At 46.9% G+C, this 14,769-nt stretch overlaps 1 protein-coding gene across 4 annotated transcripts in view; it reads left to right on the plus strand.

Moving 5' to 3' along the window:
* Nucleotides 1-14,769, plus strand: part of LOC128705977 (Protein phosphatase PP2A regulatory subunit A) — a 649,426-nt gene that overhangs the window by 556,797 nt on the left and 77,860 nt on the right. For 3 of the 4 annotated variants that reach the window (XM_053801054.2, XM_053801049.2, XM_053801060.2), the window contains 2 exons: nucleotides 2,477-2,631; nucleotides 2,783-2,923. In XM_053801054.2, coding sequence (XP_053657029.1) covers nucleotides 2,477-2,631; nucleotides 2,783-2,923 — 296 coding nt within the window. Of the gene's footprint in view, nucleotides 1-961; nucleotides 1,447-2,476; nucleotides 2,632-2,782; nucleotides 2,924-14,769 lie in introns of those variants that run through there. The other variant, XM_053801065.2, reaches the window with a different exon arrangement.

Here is a 14,769-nt window from a genome sequence, read left to right on the forward strand (position 1 = left end):
AAATCTGTGCACCAAAATTACACCCAGCAGAAGTAAGAGACTTGGTAAACAGTGCATAATATCCTTAATGAAAAGCAGGAGGTGTAATGAGTACACCCTCTGCTTTTCATCTTCAAGAGGCAACTTGAGAAGTTCGTAAAGTCAGCTCATAAGTCAAGCTGTGGTGGCCCCAAGACTATGTATCACCTACTGCCACCATATACAGTGGAACCTCAGTATACGACCAGCTGCCTACTCGAACAAAGCTCAGCACTCGCCCAAACAAATAAGACCTGCCAGAACTTTGCTGTAAACTATTTTGTGTTTCTTTGCATTATCTAAATAAGTCACCATGGGGCCTATGACGATTAGTGATAACAGCCAACCAAACAGAAAATTGGTTGGGAAGAACCTGTTCGATACTCAAACGGAGTGGCACTTGAACAGCCTTCTGGGATGAATTAAGGTCGCATACCAAGGTTCCACTGTATTAGAATTATTGTGAGTACAAAGATATAAATTTTCAAGAAGCAGCTATACCTGTGACTAGTGTTGAGGTACTTGAAGAAGGTAGTAATCCAGTTTCCTCCTGAAAACATGTACACTTATTCCAGCGGTATGCATGATATCTTCTGGTATTAAGGTAAATAGTCTTGGACCATGGGTGTTGACACAATTTTCTCATTTTGCTTTTCACTGCATCTATTTTGCACTGCATCTATTTTACACTTCCATACAAACTCACGCTACTGTGTTATGACAGTGTGCAGATTTGAGACTAAAGCCCTTAGTATCTTCCATGTGTACATTATCAGGTACAGTGGACCCTTGGTTATCAGCCGTTCCGGATATCAGCCAACTTGGTTATCACCCAGTTTTTTGGCCAAAATTTTATTCCAGATATTGGCCATTATTTTGCTAATCGGCCGTATTGGATGCGTCCACCTGACCACCCGCCAGCTGCTCGCTTGTTCGTGACTCAGTCTGGCTGTGTCTTTGGGCGAGTGAGGAAACTTCCGGTCATTCATCCAAATATTTTGCCATAATCTATTATTTTTTGTGGTTATTGATCGAGTGCAACTGTGAAATAAACAACCATGAAAGTTCCTAGTAAAGTTCCTATGGTAAAGAAAGTGAGAAACACGATGGAATTTAAGAAAGAAGTTGTTGAAAAGTATGAGTGAAGGCAGGAGAAAGAGGGGAGAATGTGCCTCCTTCACTGTTTCAGTGATTCTTCGATATGTATGATACAAAAGCAGCAGGAGTCAGTAAAGGCTATAGTGCCAGCCAGCGATAAACTGTAGTATTAACAGTGTAACAAGTAAGTTAAGTGATTAAGCGATAGAAAATGGACGACACGAAACTGACTCCTCCAATGATTTTGGAAGTATATAGGGCCACTGACAGTATATGCCACCCTCTGAATATCTTCCACTACCCTAAACCAATGCCAGCATCTCCTCCAAGGTAAGTGTAAATATATCTTATTTATAAATTCCATACATTGTTTGTGTGAATAGTGGTGGTGGCCTCTGCTGCCACCTCCACCACCACTATATGTATGGCTTATGCTGTCAGTGGCCCTTATAAACCCAACACCAACACCACATATGTAATGACATATGTTATTCATTCTAGAGTATATATATTTCTGTGTTGTTAATATTGTTTATTATGTCATATTAGATGAATTGTGATAGATAAATAAGCCGTAGAGTTGATAATAGCGTCATACTTAAGCATTTTGTCCTGTCTCCAAACAGTAAACTCTCTTCCCTCTCCGCTCCTCGCCATTTTTCATACACCAACAACTCTTCATTAAAGGTAAAAGTGATTTAAATGTTAATTTATCCATTTCGTTAGTCATTTTATTTTGTTCTTATTGTTTTGTGTATGTACAACTATAGTTAATCTTTAAAAAATGTATTTTTTGTTAATATTTTTGGGTGTCTGAAATGGATTAATTGGATTTACATTAATTCTTTTGGGAAATATTATTTCGGTTTTCAGCCATTTTGGTTTTAGGCCGACCTTCTGGAACAGATTATGGCCAATAACCGAGGGTCCACTGTATCTGTTTTTCACTCCGAGAAGTACAAATCAACCAGGCTGTGATGGATATATGGGTCACCAGGCTGCCAGCAGCCTGCTTGATCAGGCAGGAACCAGACAAGTTGTGGTACTAGGAAAATAATTGAAACCTGTCAAAGGTATACTGTATCTCAAATTTTGATAAGTGCTTTCCTAACTTAGTGATCGTTGTAAAGTGTCACATGCGAAGTACCACCCACACAGCTTACTCTTTGATGAAAACTTCCAGTTGCTGGGTTGATGAATGGTTGCTGGGTCTGTGGTTTACAGGTAGCAATAGCCTGGCTGATCGGGTATCACAAGAAAAGTGGTTACAGGCCTGGCTAATGGAGTAAAGAAAGTACTCAGAACTGATCACCAGTATGTCAGGAGTCGACACTATTTCATTGCTGATTTTTACTTGCAGGTATCTCGGTTTATGAACCTATGTGAGGACGGTGTATGGGGTGTAAGAAAGGCTTGTGCTGAGGTCTTCATGGGTGTGTCCTGCGCTTGCTCACTACCTACTAGAAAAAATATGCTCTCACCTGTCTTCGTATCTTTACTAACTGACCAGAGCAGGTAAAGGATGCCAGGTTGTACTCGGCTTTTTGCGTATCTGGTCTAGTATGTATAAAGTATAAGGGAAATAGTGTAACAGTATTCTACTAATTACTAGTGAGTATATTATTTTTGTTGTGGGTATGTATTACATGATTACGGTGTTTTGCAGATGGGTGCGGGTAGCAGCTTTCCAAAATTTAGGTCCTTTTATCAGTACTTTTGCTGATGCAAGTGTTACGGGTCTCCACTACAACGAAGATGGTGTCCTTGTCATCGGTGCCCCACAGGACCCTGCCACCTACAACCAAGAGTGAGTAGCCTCTTTCTTTTCTCTACACCAGCTCGTCTCCCTCGCCCAGCAGAACCCCCACTATGTACAGTAGACACCCATAGCTTGCATTTTCAATATTCAGCTTAAATTTACTTTTTAACTTCCAATAGTAGCACACCATTACCATTATGGCACACTGGCACATTTCAAAGACTGTGGTTGTGATTGTGGATATAGAAGTGGTGGTTAATGCGTCTGGTAGGTGGTTGTGCACATGGCTAGTTTAACACACAACTACACTGTAATTACACATACTTATACCATAAGCAGTTATTTACCTATGTTAGCTGCATTTATATAACTGTTGATTATATTGGTGATTGATAATACAGTGTGGTAATGTCACTGAGGAATTTATGTAGTGAAGTGTTGAGCGTCAGCCATGGTTGACCCTTGTAGCCTTTATTTGTGCTCTGTTGTCCATCATATCACCCAGTCTTATCTCTGAATATTAATCTTGGCACCCAAAAAGAGTAACAGTGATACTGGATGTGTCAAGAAGAAAATGAAGCTCGTAACTAATAATTTCTAAGAAAATTGTGGTTAAATGAGAGTAGAAGTGTGGGTAAGTTTTTATTCAGATACAGGTACACATGAATACAGTTACATAGATTGTCATACATAGCAGCATGTGTGTAGATTATCTAGGATAACCCAAAAAGTCAGACAGAGTGACCAGTGGGGTCCTTGTGATAGGCATTAATTATACTTAAAAGTTAAAAACAGGTAAGTATCTTAACTATGTTAAAAGTAGTTATAATGAAACGATATATACTAGGGGTAAGGTAAAATCAGATACGTACTTACGTTGACATTAAATATAGCATCAGATCATTGTACATGTATGCTGGATATACAAGAAATCACTCTCTTCCCTTTCTGTAGCCATATTCATTAGGTACATTTTGGCTTTCTTTTTGAACTGGCTTATGCTATGACAGGCTTTGACATGTGCAGGTAGTCTATTCCATTCCTTTATTGCTGTACAATAAAATGTATCTGAAGCCTTACCACTGATTGTAGGTGCTGCAAAGTTGTTCTCCCTTACCCTAGTACAGTACTGTAATTGCTTTGGGTTCCGGCCTGGACAAAATTGGCAGTAAGATATTGGGGACACTGGTTGTGAGAAATTTTATAAATGTAACTTAGCTTTGGTTGATTTACTGTCTTCATCATTCAGCATATCCGGTTGTTGTAATTCATTCTGACCTACATGCTTTCTGGGACCCAGGTCCGGGATGAATCTCATCGTTTTGTTCTGGGTGATTTGTAACTTAAATTAGTTTTTTTTTTTTTTTTTTTTTTTTTAAGGCAGAGTGCCATGAAGAGCAAGACATGAGAGCTAGACACTGCGACACTGCGTCTGTCTGTAGAGGAACTTTAGTCTGGCATTCACTTTCTTTACTACACTGTTCCCTGTTAGTTTTCCTGACATGCTTGGGTCAAAGGGGAGATTGTACAAGGAGGCTAGTGACAAATAGTTACACTGCATAGTTTTATGGCTTAACAGTCATTTACTTATGCTAGCTGCATTTATATAATTGTTGAATATGTTGGTGAGTGATAATAAAGTATGAGAAAATTATTAGAAAGGGAAATTATTTAGTGATTATTATGTAGTGGAAGCAAAGGCCACATGCAGCCACAGGCAGTGTGAGAAATTTTATGCATGAGATTCACAGGTATTGACCTGAATTCTTACATGCATATAATTTGGGCCAGGTACAACTATAATAGTTGTACTCACTGATGTTAGTTGCACCTCAGAGCTAGGTGGGACTTCAGGTACAAAAGGTCTCAACACTGCACCTCCCTCAATGCCCACCCACTCCAAACTACACTCACACAAAGTTGGACCTATGAATAAATTTATTAACATTTAATAAAACCAGTAACTCTGGTAAATTAGAATGTGTGGACTGTATTGTAATATTAATGACCTGACTTACTAATTAGTGGTTTGATCCACAGAGTATACACATTATAATACAATGAGGAGAGAATAATGTGCACAGATGACATCTTCTTTCAACAAACCGGCCATATCCCACCGAGGCCGGGTGGCCCAAAAGGAAAAACTAAATTTTCTCCTTTTAAATTTAGTAGTATATACAGGAGAAGGGGTTTACTAGCCCCTTGCACCCAGCATTTTAGTCGCCTCTTATGACACACATGGCTTACAGAGGAAGAATTCTGTTTCACTTCCTCATGGAGGCATAAATGACATGCATTAATTTTATATATCATCGTAAATGCACCCAAATATTTCTTGGGTCATGCACTAGAATTGGTAGATCACATGCTAACACCTCCCTAACAATAGCTAACAGAGTTGCCAATCCTGCATACTATTGAAAGAGAATGTGTACTTAACATGTGGTGTGCTGCCCAGAAGATTCAGAGTCCTCTTATTTTCCAACCACATTATAGTTGCTTCATATGGAATTTTTACACTTACCACAACAAAGGACATTGAAGAAATTTCTAATTCTTGATTGCAGCTGATATTCCCATTTTCAGCCTTGATAATGCCGGATTATTAACCCTTTCAGGGTTTCTGACGTACTAGTACGGCGCACCAGGGATAGTGACGTGCTAGTGCACATAAATTCTAGCGCCTTCAAATCTAGCGAGAAAAACTTGGTAGGCCTGCATGTGAAAGAATGGGTCTATGTGGTCAGTGTGCACAATATAAAAAAAAATCCTGCTGCACACAGTGCGTAATGAGAAAAAAAAAAACTGACCGTGTTTTTGGAGGAAACTGGGAAGAACACAACACACACGGACGGCTAGATGGACGTAGTTGCATAGCAGAGAAGGTTGTAGAGGAGGCTGGTGTGTTTACACGCTGACTAGGGTATCAACCAACCCCAGAGCTGCCTCGTGGTCACGGGTGGAGCCACGCAAAGCCAACACACTAAACGACCTCACCTCTACCTGTATCTGAGAAGGGCGTAGGGACGCTGTAGGAGGCAGGAGAATGGTGCTGGAGGGTGTTGAAGGGCTGTAGAGAGGGTGATGAGGTGAACAGGTGACTGCTAAGGCTGGAGATGACACCGTGACGCCTTTGTCCAGATTTTGTGGGAAAAATCTAGGACGAAGATCTATCTCAGGCCCCGTCAAGACGCTGGGAGTAACAGATAACTCTTTAGGCCAGCAGGTGCTTTGGATGACGACGGATGATGTTGACTGGAGTTGACGGATGGTGTTGATGGGCGTCGACCCCTCCACCCCGAGTAGGCTCACAATGCCGTTGACTCCACTGTTATTACTGTTCTTGCTGTTGAACAGCGGTTTAGTGCCGAAGGAGGTAGCGTAGGTAGCAATGATACGGCTGTGGACTAGTTTGGCTTTAATTGGATAGGAGTGAGTACACAACGGGCAATGTGAGGGAATGACCGCAAGCCAGTCCGTGGAGGGGGAGCACTTCTGCCTATCAAGTCCCTGGGCCGGGGAGTGAGAGCGAATGGTCCCAGCCTCCAACTGACCTGGGTGAGCCTACAGAGGGCAGCACTTAAATGCCGCGAAATATGAACTAGTCAGAGCAGACAGCTTAGGCTGTCCTGACAGTACAGGCTGTCTACAGGGTGGTGATGGATGGGTGGGGGTAGGGTGGTGATGGATGGGAGGGGGTAGGGTGGTGATGGATGGGTGGGGGTCGGGTCGTGATGGATGGGAGGGGGTAGGGTGGTGATGGATGGGTGGGGGTAGGGTGGGGATGGATGGGAGGGGGTAGGGTGGTGATGGATGGGTGGGGGTAGGGTAGTGATGGATGGGTGGGGGTAGGGTGGTGATGGATGGGAGGGGGTAGGGTGGTGATGGATGGGTGGGGGTTGGGTGGTGATGGATGGGTGGGGGTAGGGTAGTGATGGATGGGTGGGGGTAGGGTGGTGATGGATGGGAGGGGGTAGGGTGGTGATGGATGGGTGGGGGTAGGGTGGTGATGGATGGGAGGGGGTAGGGTGGTGATGGATGGGTGGGGGTAGGGTGGTGATGGATGGGAGGGGGTAGGGTGGTGATGGATGGGTGGGGGTAGGGTGGTGATGGATGGGTGGGGGTAGGGTAGTGATGGATGGGTGGGGGTAGGGTGGTGTTGGATGGGTGGGGGTTGGGTGGTGATGGATGGGAGGGGGTAGGGTGGTGATGGATGGGTGAGGGTAGGGTAGTGATGGATGGGTGGGGGTAGGGTGGTGATGGATGGGTGGGGGTAGGGTGGTGATGGATGGGTGGGGGTAGGGTAGTGATGGATGGGTGGGGGTAGGGTGGTGATGGATGGGAGGGGGTAGGGTGGTGATGGATGGGTGGGGGTAGGGTGGTGATGGATGGGAGGGGGTAGGGTGGTGATGGATGGGTGGGGGTAGGGTGGTGATGGATGGGTGGGGGTAGGGTAGTGATGGATGGGTGGGGGTAGGGTGGTGATGGATGGGAGGGGGTAGGGTGGTGATGGATGGGTGGGGGTAGGGTGGTGATGGATGGGAGGGGGTAGGGTGGTGATGGATGGGTGGGGGTAGGGTGGTGATGGATGGGAGGGGGTAGGGTGGTGATGGATAGGTGGGGGTAGGGTGGTGATGGATGGGTGGGGGTAGGGTAGTGATGGATGGGTGGGGGTAGGGTGGTGATGGATGGGAGGGGGTAGGGTGGTGATGGATGGGTGGGGGTAGGGTCGTGATGGATGGGAGAGGGTAGGGTGGTGATGGATGGGTGGGGGTAGGGTGGTGATGGATGGGAGGGGGTAGGGTGGTGATGGATGGGTGGGGGTCGGGGGGTGATGGAGGGGTGGGGGTAGGGTAGTGATGGATGGGTGAGGGTAGGGTGGTGATGGATGGGAGGGGGTAGGGTGGTGATGGATGGGAGGGGGTAGGGTGGTGATGGATGGGTGGGGGTAGGGTAGTGATGGATGGGTGGGGGTAGGGTGGTGATGGATGGGTGGGGGTAGGGTGGTGATGGATGGGAGGGGGTAGGGTGGTGATGGATGGGTGGGGGTAGGGTGGTGATGGATGGGTGGGGGTAGGGTGGTGATGGATGGGAGGGGGTAGGGTGGTGATGGATGGGTGGGGGTAGGGTGGTGATGGATGGGTGGGGGTAGGGTAGTGATGGATGGGTGGGGGTCGGGTGGTGTTGGATGGGAGGGGGTAGGGTGGTGATGGATGGGTGGGGGTAGGGTGGTGATGGATGGGAGGGGGGTAGGGTGGTGATGGATGGGTGGGGGTAGGGTGGTGATGGATGGGTGGGGGTAGGGTAGTGATGGATGGGTGGGGGTAGGGTGGTGAGGGATGGGAGGGGGTAGGGTGGTGATGGATGGGTGGGGGTAGGGTGGTGATGGATGGGTGGGGGTAGGGTGGTGATGGATGGGTGGGGGTAGGGTAGTGATGGATGGGTGGGGGTAGGGTGGTGATGGATGGGTGGGGGTAGGGTAGTGATGGATGGGTGGGGGTAGGGTGGTGATGGATGGGTGGGGGTAGGGTTCTCAGTAGTAGTAACCAGTTACCAGTAACCACTGTGCCAGTTGACTCACGACCAACCGTCTCTGCCTGAGTCACTGTCTGAACTCATATTGTGCTGACCTAGCAGTATTCAAAGACCCCCTCACATATGGGTACTGTGGGCGGCCAGTCAGTGTTACGAGAGGAGCAAGAGAGATAGGTACGGCTGTAAGGGCGTTCCCCACATTATCTGTAATTATACGTACTACCAGCCTACGTGAGTATTACTTTACCCAATCCACGTGTTCGAACTTCCCACATGATAGGGTGGTGATGGATGGGTGGGGGGTAGGGTAGTGATGGATGGGTGGGGGTAGGGTGGTGATGGATGGGTGGGGGTAGGGTAGTGATGGATGGGTGGGGGTAGGGTGGTGATGGATGGGTGGGGGTAGGGTAGTGATGGATGGGAGGGGGTAGGGTAGAGATGGATGGGAGGGGGTAGGGTAGTGATAGATGGGTGGGGGTAGGGTAGTGATGGATGGGTGGGGGTAGGGTGGTGATGGATGGGTGGGGGTAGGGTGGTGATGGATGGGAGTGGGTAGGGTAGTGATGGATGGGTGGGGGTAGGGTAGTGATGGATGGGTGGGGGTAGGGTAGTGATGGATGGGTGGGGGTAGGGTGGTGATGGGTGGGTGGGGGTAGGGTGGTGATGGGTGGGTGGGGGTAGGGTGGTGATGGGTGGGTGGGGGTAGGGTTGTGATTGATGGGTGGGGGTAGGGTAGTGATGGATGGGTGGGGGTAGGGTAGTGATGGATGGGTGGGGGTAGGGTGGTGATGGATGGGTGGGGGTAGGGTGGTGATGGATGGGTGGGGGTAGGGTAGTGATGGATGGGTGGGGGTAGGGTTGTGATGGATGGGAGGGGGTAGGGTAGTGATGGATGGGAGGGGGTAGGGTTGTGATGGATGGGTGTGGGTAGGGTGGTGATGGGTGGGTGGGGGTAGGGTGGTGATGGGTGGGTGGGGGTAGGGTGGTGATGGGTGGGTGGGGGTAGGGTGGTGATGGGTGGGTGGGGGTAGGGTTGTGATGGATGGGTGGGGGTAGGGTAGTGATGGATGGGTGGGGGTAGGGTGGTGATGGATGGGTGGGGGTAGGTATCATGTGGGAATACAGGTTATTTACATTTAACCCCAACTCTGCTAGGGTGTGATTGACATATGCAGAATGGGTGTCCTCTCTGGGAGGATCAAATTCTGTAGCATTGACTAACTCATGCTGTATTTGAGGCAAATCTGAATTGGAAGTTACAAATGATACTTGAGGATTTCTCAATACCTGTCGTGTACGTAGGGAATAACGACATTCAGGTTGATCGTCTGACTGAGTATCAGAGGAAGAGAGTACAGGATCAGGAGGATTGTCAGAGTCTGTCACATTAGTCTGGGTTGGAACATCATTATCATCACATACTAACTTCATATGATCCAAATGCGATTCTTTATACTGACCAGTACTAATCTCTCTAACCTTATACTTATTACCAGTGATATGTTCAACTACGCGATAAGGACCAACAAACCATTGATCAAGCTTTGGCATTGCAGACGTTTTGTTAAAGTTAATCAGCATAACTCTCGAACCTACTTTGATTTTGGATGGCTTTGATCGAGTGTTTGCGACTCTTGTAAATTCTGCTGTTGATTTATGAAGTGTTTCACGGATTCTTCTAAAAACACTTTGAGCTAAGCTGGTACGAGTTGCTACGAAATCATCAGGGTTGTAATTTGGTTTCGGATTAGAATATAACAACTCATAAGGCAAACGTTTATCTACACCGTACAATGCATAATGTGGAGTGTCACCTATAGAAACATTGTAAGCAGAATTTATAGCACACTGCACATCAGGTATAACTTCATCCCAAGTTTCACTATTGGGATTGATAGTGGCTCTCAATACATCAAGTACTTTCTTATTGGTTCGTTCCGCTAACCCATTGCTGGCAGGATGATGAGGAACAATGGTGGATTTAGAGATCTTGTACAAGGTACACAAATTTTCAAGAATTTCATTACAGAATTCACCTCCATTATCTGTTACTAGGGACTTAGGGGTGGTATGCCTGCAGATAATGCGTTCTTTAAACGCTTTAGCTACTGTCTCGGCAGTCTTATCTGCAATAGGAACTAACTCACAATATCTGGTGAAATGGTCTACCATAACACACAGATGTTTGTTACCTTGGAGGGAACATCGGAAATTAGTTAACAAATCTAGCGCAACTCTTTCCCAAGGTTCGCTAGTAGTTGGATACACTTGGATTGGATTAGGACCATTAGCATTGCCTTTATGTTGCATGCAGACACTACATTTCCTAACATACTCAGAAATATCAGTTGCCATACGAGGCCAAAAGTATTTCAATCTGGCTTGTTTTACTGAACGATCCATACCAGGGTGTGCAACACCTGGTACATCGTGAACTAGCTGTAAGGCTACATTCACTAGTGACTGTGGAATTACTAACTGGTATACTCTTCTGCTTGGAGTACCCAACTCGGCTGTTCGATACAGTAATTCTTGGTTCATGAGAAAGTCACTGATGGGTGCTGGTGGCTTCACAGTCAGAATAAGATCTTCCTGGAGCAGGAATCGAATCACACCAGACCACATGGGATCTGTTCGTTGAGCATTCTTTACATCTTCAGCACTAAATGGAGGGTCTGCAGTTACTATACTAACATGTCGCGATAAGGCATCTGCGACTACATTTGACTTGCCAGGTAAATGCTCAAAGGTGGGATTGAACTCTTGGATAGTCAAGGTCCATCTAGCTAACCTTCCAGTAGGTTGTTTGTTCTGGAATAAGGGTATCAGTGGAGCATGATCTGTCAAGACATGAACAGAGTACTGATAAATAATGTCTCGGAAGTGCTTTAAAGACCATACTATTGCTAAAGCTTCTTGCTCAGTTACTGTATAATTACGTTCAGCCTTCGTAAGGACTCGGCTAGCAAATGCAACTGCGTTGTACTTGCCATCGGTCTTCTGAGCTAGTACGGCACCTATGCCAATTGAACTAGCATCAGTTGTCAGATAGAAAGGCTTAGAAAAATCTGGAAATTTCAAAATTGGAGCAGATGTTAGCTTTTCTTTTAGAGTTTGGAATGCTCTTTCTTGACGGAAGGTCCAAACAAAAGGAGCATCTTTCTTAAGCAACTCAGTTAGAGGAACAGCTATGGAAGAAAAATTGGCAATGAAAGATCTATAAAAACCTGCTAAGCCCACAAAGGATCTTACGGCATCAGCAGTTTTGGGAGTTGGAAAATTTAGTACTGCAGTTACTTTACTTTGGTCAGTCGTAACCCCTCTAGGAGTGACTGCGTGACCAAGAAACTTAATTTCTGATCTGAAAAATTGACATTTTGACAGTTTGATCTTTAAATTGGCTTCTTCAAGCTTACCAAGTACTACATCAAGTCTTTTCAAGTGTGTATCCACGTCTTTAGACATGACGATTACGTCATCTAAGTACACCATAAGTGCATTACCTATGAGACCTTCGAGTTCGATACGTGGATTAGGGTAGAAATACTCACGTAGGCTGTTATACGTATAATTACTGTTATGTGGACAGAGCTCTTGCCAGCCGTACCTATCTCCTTGGTTACACTCGTAAAACTGGCCAGTACCCCGTAGTGGGTGTTTTGAAATAGTGTCAGCTCAGCACAATATGAAGACCGTGACTCAAGACGGTTGGTCGTTGAGTCAACGGACGGTTACTGGTAACTGGTTACTACTGAGACTGGTAACTGGTTACTACTACTGAGAGCCACTCTATGCCACAGGAATGGTAAAAACCACTCTTAGCATCCAACAGGGAGCACAAAGCGATATAAACAATACCTCAGAGGAGCTTGGCTTACTTCTTACTGCGTGGCTTACTTCTCTCTCTCAGCTGGGTTAGAAGCTGGGTTGGCTGACTGGCTTACCCCACGAGAATGGATGACTGGAAGACGTGTAACGATGCACAAAGCACGGAGGAGCAGTTGGATGACAGGAGACAGGCTGGATGATAGGCTGACTGGCGTTCACTTCCACAGTCTGGCTTACTGACTGGCTTAATTGCAAATCCGGGTCAACCCCTCGGAGATTGAAGCAATTAGCACACGAACTAAGCCAGGAAGCTTGAAACGGCTGCAACAGGCTTGCAGGCAATAGGTTTGAGGGGAGTAGCTGCTGCTGGCTGGTGGTGCGCGAGGGTAGAGCTGGTGGCTGGAGACTCACCTTTGACCCTGCCGGCTACTCACAACAGTCTTCAAACGCCTTGAATTACCCTTAAAAACGTAAATCCACGCTCCACACCGCTGCACACCATTTATCATGTGGGAGTTCGATACGTGGATTAGGGTAGAAATACTCACGTAGGCTGTTATACGTATAATTACTGTTATGTGGACAGAGCTCTTGCCAGCCGTACCTATCTCCTTGGTTACACTCGTAAAACTGGCCAGTACCCCGTAGTGGGTGTTTTGAAATAGTGTCAGCTCAGCACAATATGAAGACCGTGACTCAAGACGGTTGGTCGTTGAGTCAACGGACGGTTACTGGTAACTGGTTACTACTGAGACTGGTAACTGGTTACTACTACTGAGATAGGGTGGTGATGGATAGGTGGGGGTAGGGTAGTGATGGATGGGTGGGGGTAGGGTAGTGATGGATGGGTGGGGGTAGGGTTGTGATGGATGGGTGGGGGTAGGGTGGTGATGGGTGGGTGGGGGGTAGGGTTGTGATGGATGGGTGGGGGTAGGGTAGTGATGGATGGGTGGGGGTAGGGTAGGGATGGATGGGTGGGGGTTGGGTGGTGATGGATGGGGAGGGGTAGGGTGGTGATGGATGGGTGGGGGTAGGGTAGTGATGGGTGGGGGTATGGTAGTGATGTGTATCGGTGGGGGTTGGGTGGTGATGGATGGGTGGGGGTATAGTAGTGATGGATCGGTGGGGGTAGGGTGGTGATGGGTGGGTGGGGGGTAGGGTTGTGATGGATGGGTGGGGGTAGGGTAGTGATGGATGGGTGGGGGTAGGGTAGTGATGGATGGGTGGGGGTAGGGTGGTGATGGATGGGGAGGGGTAGGGTGGTGATGGATGGGTGGGGGTAGGGTAGTGATGGGTGGGGGTATGGTAGTGATGTGTATCGGTGGGGGTTGGGTGGTGATGGATGGGTGGGGGTATAGTAGTGATGGATCGGTGGGGGTAGGGTGGTGATGGATGGGTGGGGGTAGGGGTTTGTGACCGCGACAGCTGGCCTTGCAGCTGTTGCTGCAGCTGCTGCTCTCAGATACAAGCTTATAGTCCGCTGTGTGAAAAAAACCCATTGCATCCATGGTTACATGAAGAATACAGAGGTACAGCAACTTGTGGTGTTGGACGTGTGTCCAGGTGTTATCACCGGGAACAACATTTACTGCTCTCTCATGTAAGCACCCACTATTCATATTGAAATTTTTTGATCTCGGATCACTCTATATAGAATATATGCAGTAATAATAAAGATCCCATAGTAGGTCAGAAATGGCTCCTTGAGTTTAACCCCAACATTTGCGAAGTTATGAAATTTGAGGAATTTCAAAGAAGATCGTAGACGGAATACAGGCTCGGTGGCTAAAAGCTGCAAATCTCACTGAAGGATGACTTTGAAGTGAGTATTACACCGAGCATATCACCTGAGGAGCACATTAACTAAATAACTTTGCAGCAAATGCGCGTCCGGCAAATCCTGTCCTCTGATGACACTAGATGAGAGGAGGGCAAAGGGGATATGATCATGAACGATGTACAAAAATACTAAGAGGAACTGACAAGGTGGACAGGGGTAGTGTTTCAGAGATGGGACACACGAACAAGAGGCCACAATTAAAAAGTTGAAAACTTAGATAAATCATAAAGATGTTAGGAAATATTTGTTTAGCCTTAGAGTTGTCAGGAAGTGGAGCAATCTGTAGAGTGAAGAAGTAGAGGCAGGATCCATACAGAGCTTTAAGAAGAGCTTGGCCCGAGACCGGGCTCTGAGGGTACAATAACTGCAGTAACTCACCAACCTAGTAGCGACCAGCGAACAGAAGGACCCAGGAGCTGAGAATTGACCCCAACAACCACATACGGGTCAACACACACACACACACACACACACACACACACACACACACACACACACACACACACACACACACACACACACACACACCACACACACACACCACACACACACACACTCACACACACCACACACACACACCACACACACACACACTCACACACACCACACACACACCACACACACACCACACACCACACACCACACACCACACACCACACACACACCACACACACCACACACACCACAC

Source organism: Cherax quadricarinatus, chromosome 3 (assembly GCF_038502225.1).
Source record: "Cherax quadricarinatus isolate ZL_2023a chromosome 3, ASM3850222v1, whole genome shotgun sequence".
Classification (NCBI taxonomy): Eukaryota; Metazoa; Arthropoda; class Malacostraca; order Decapoda; family Parastacidae; genus Cherax; species Cherax quadricarinatus.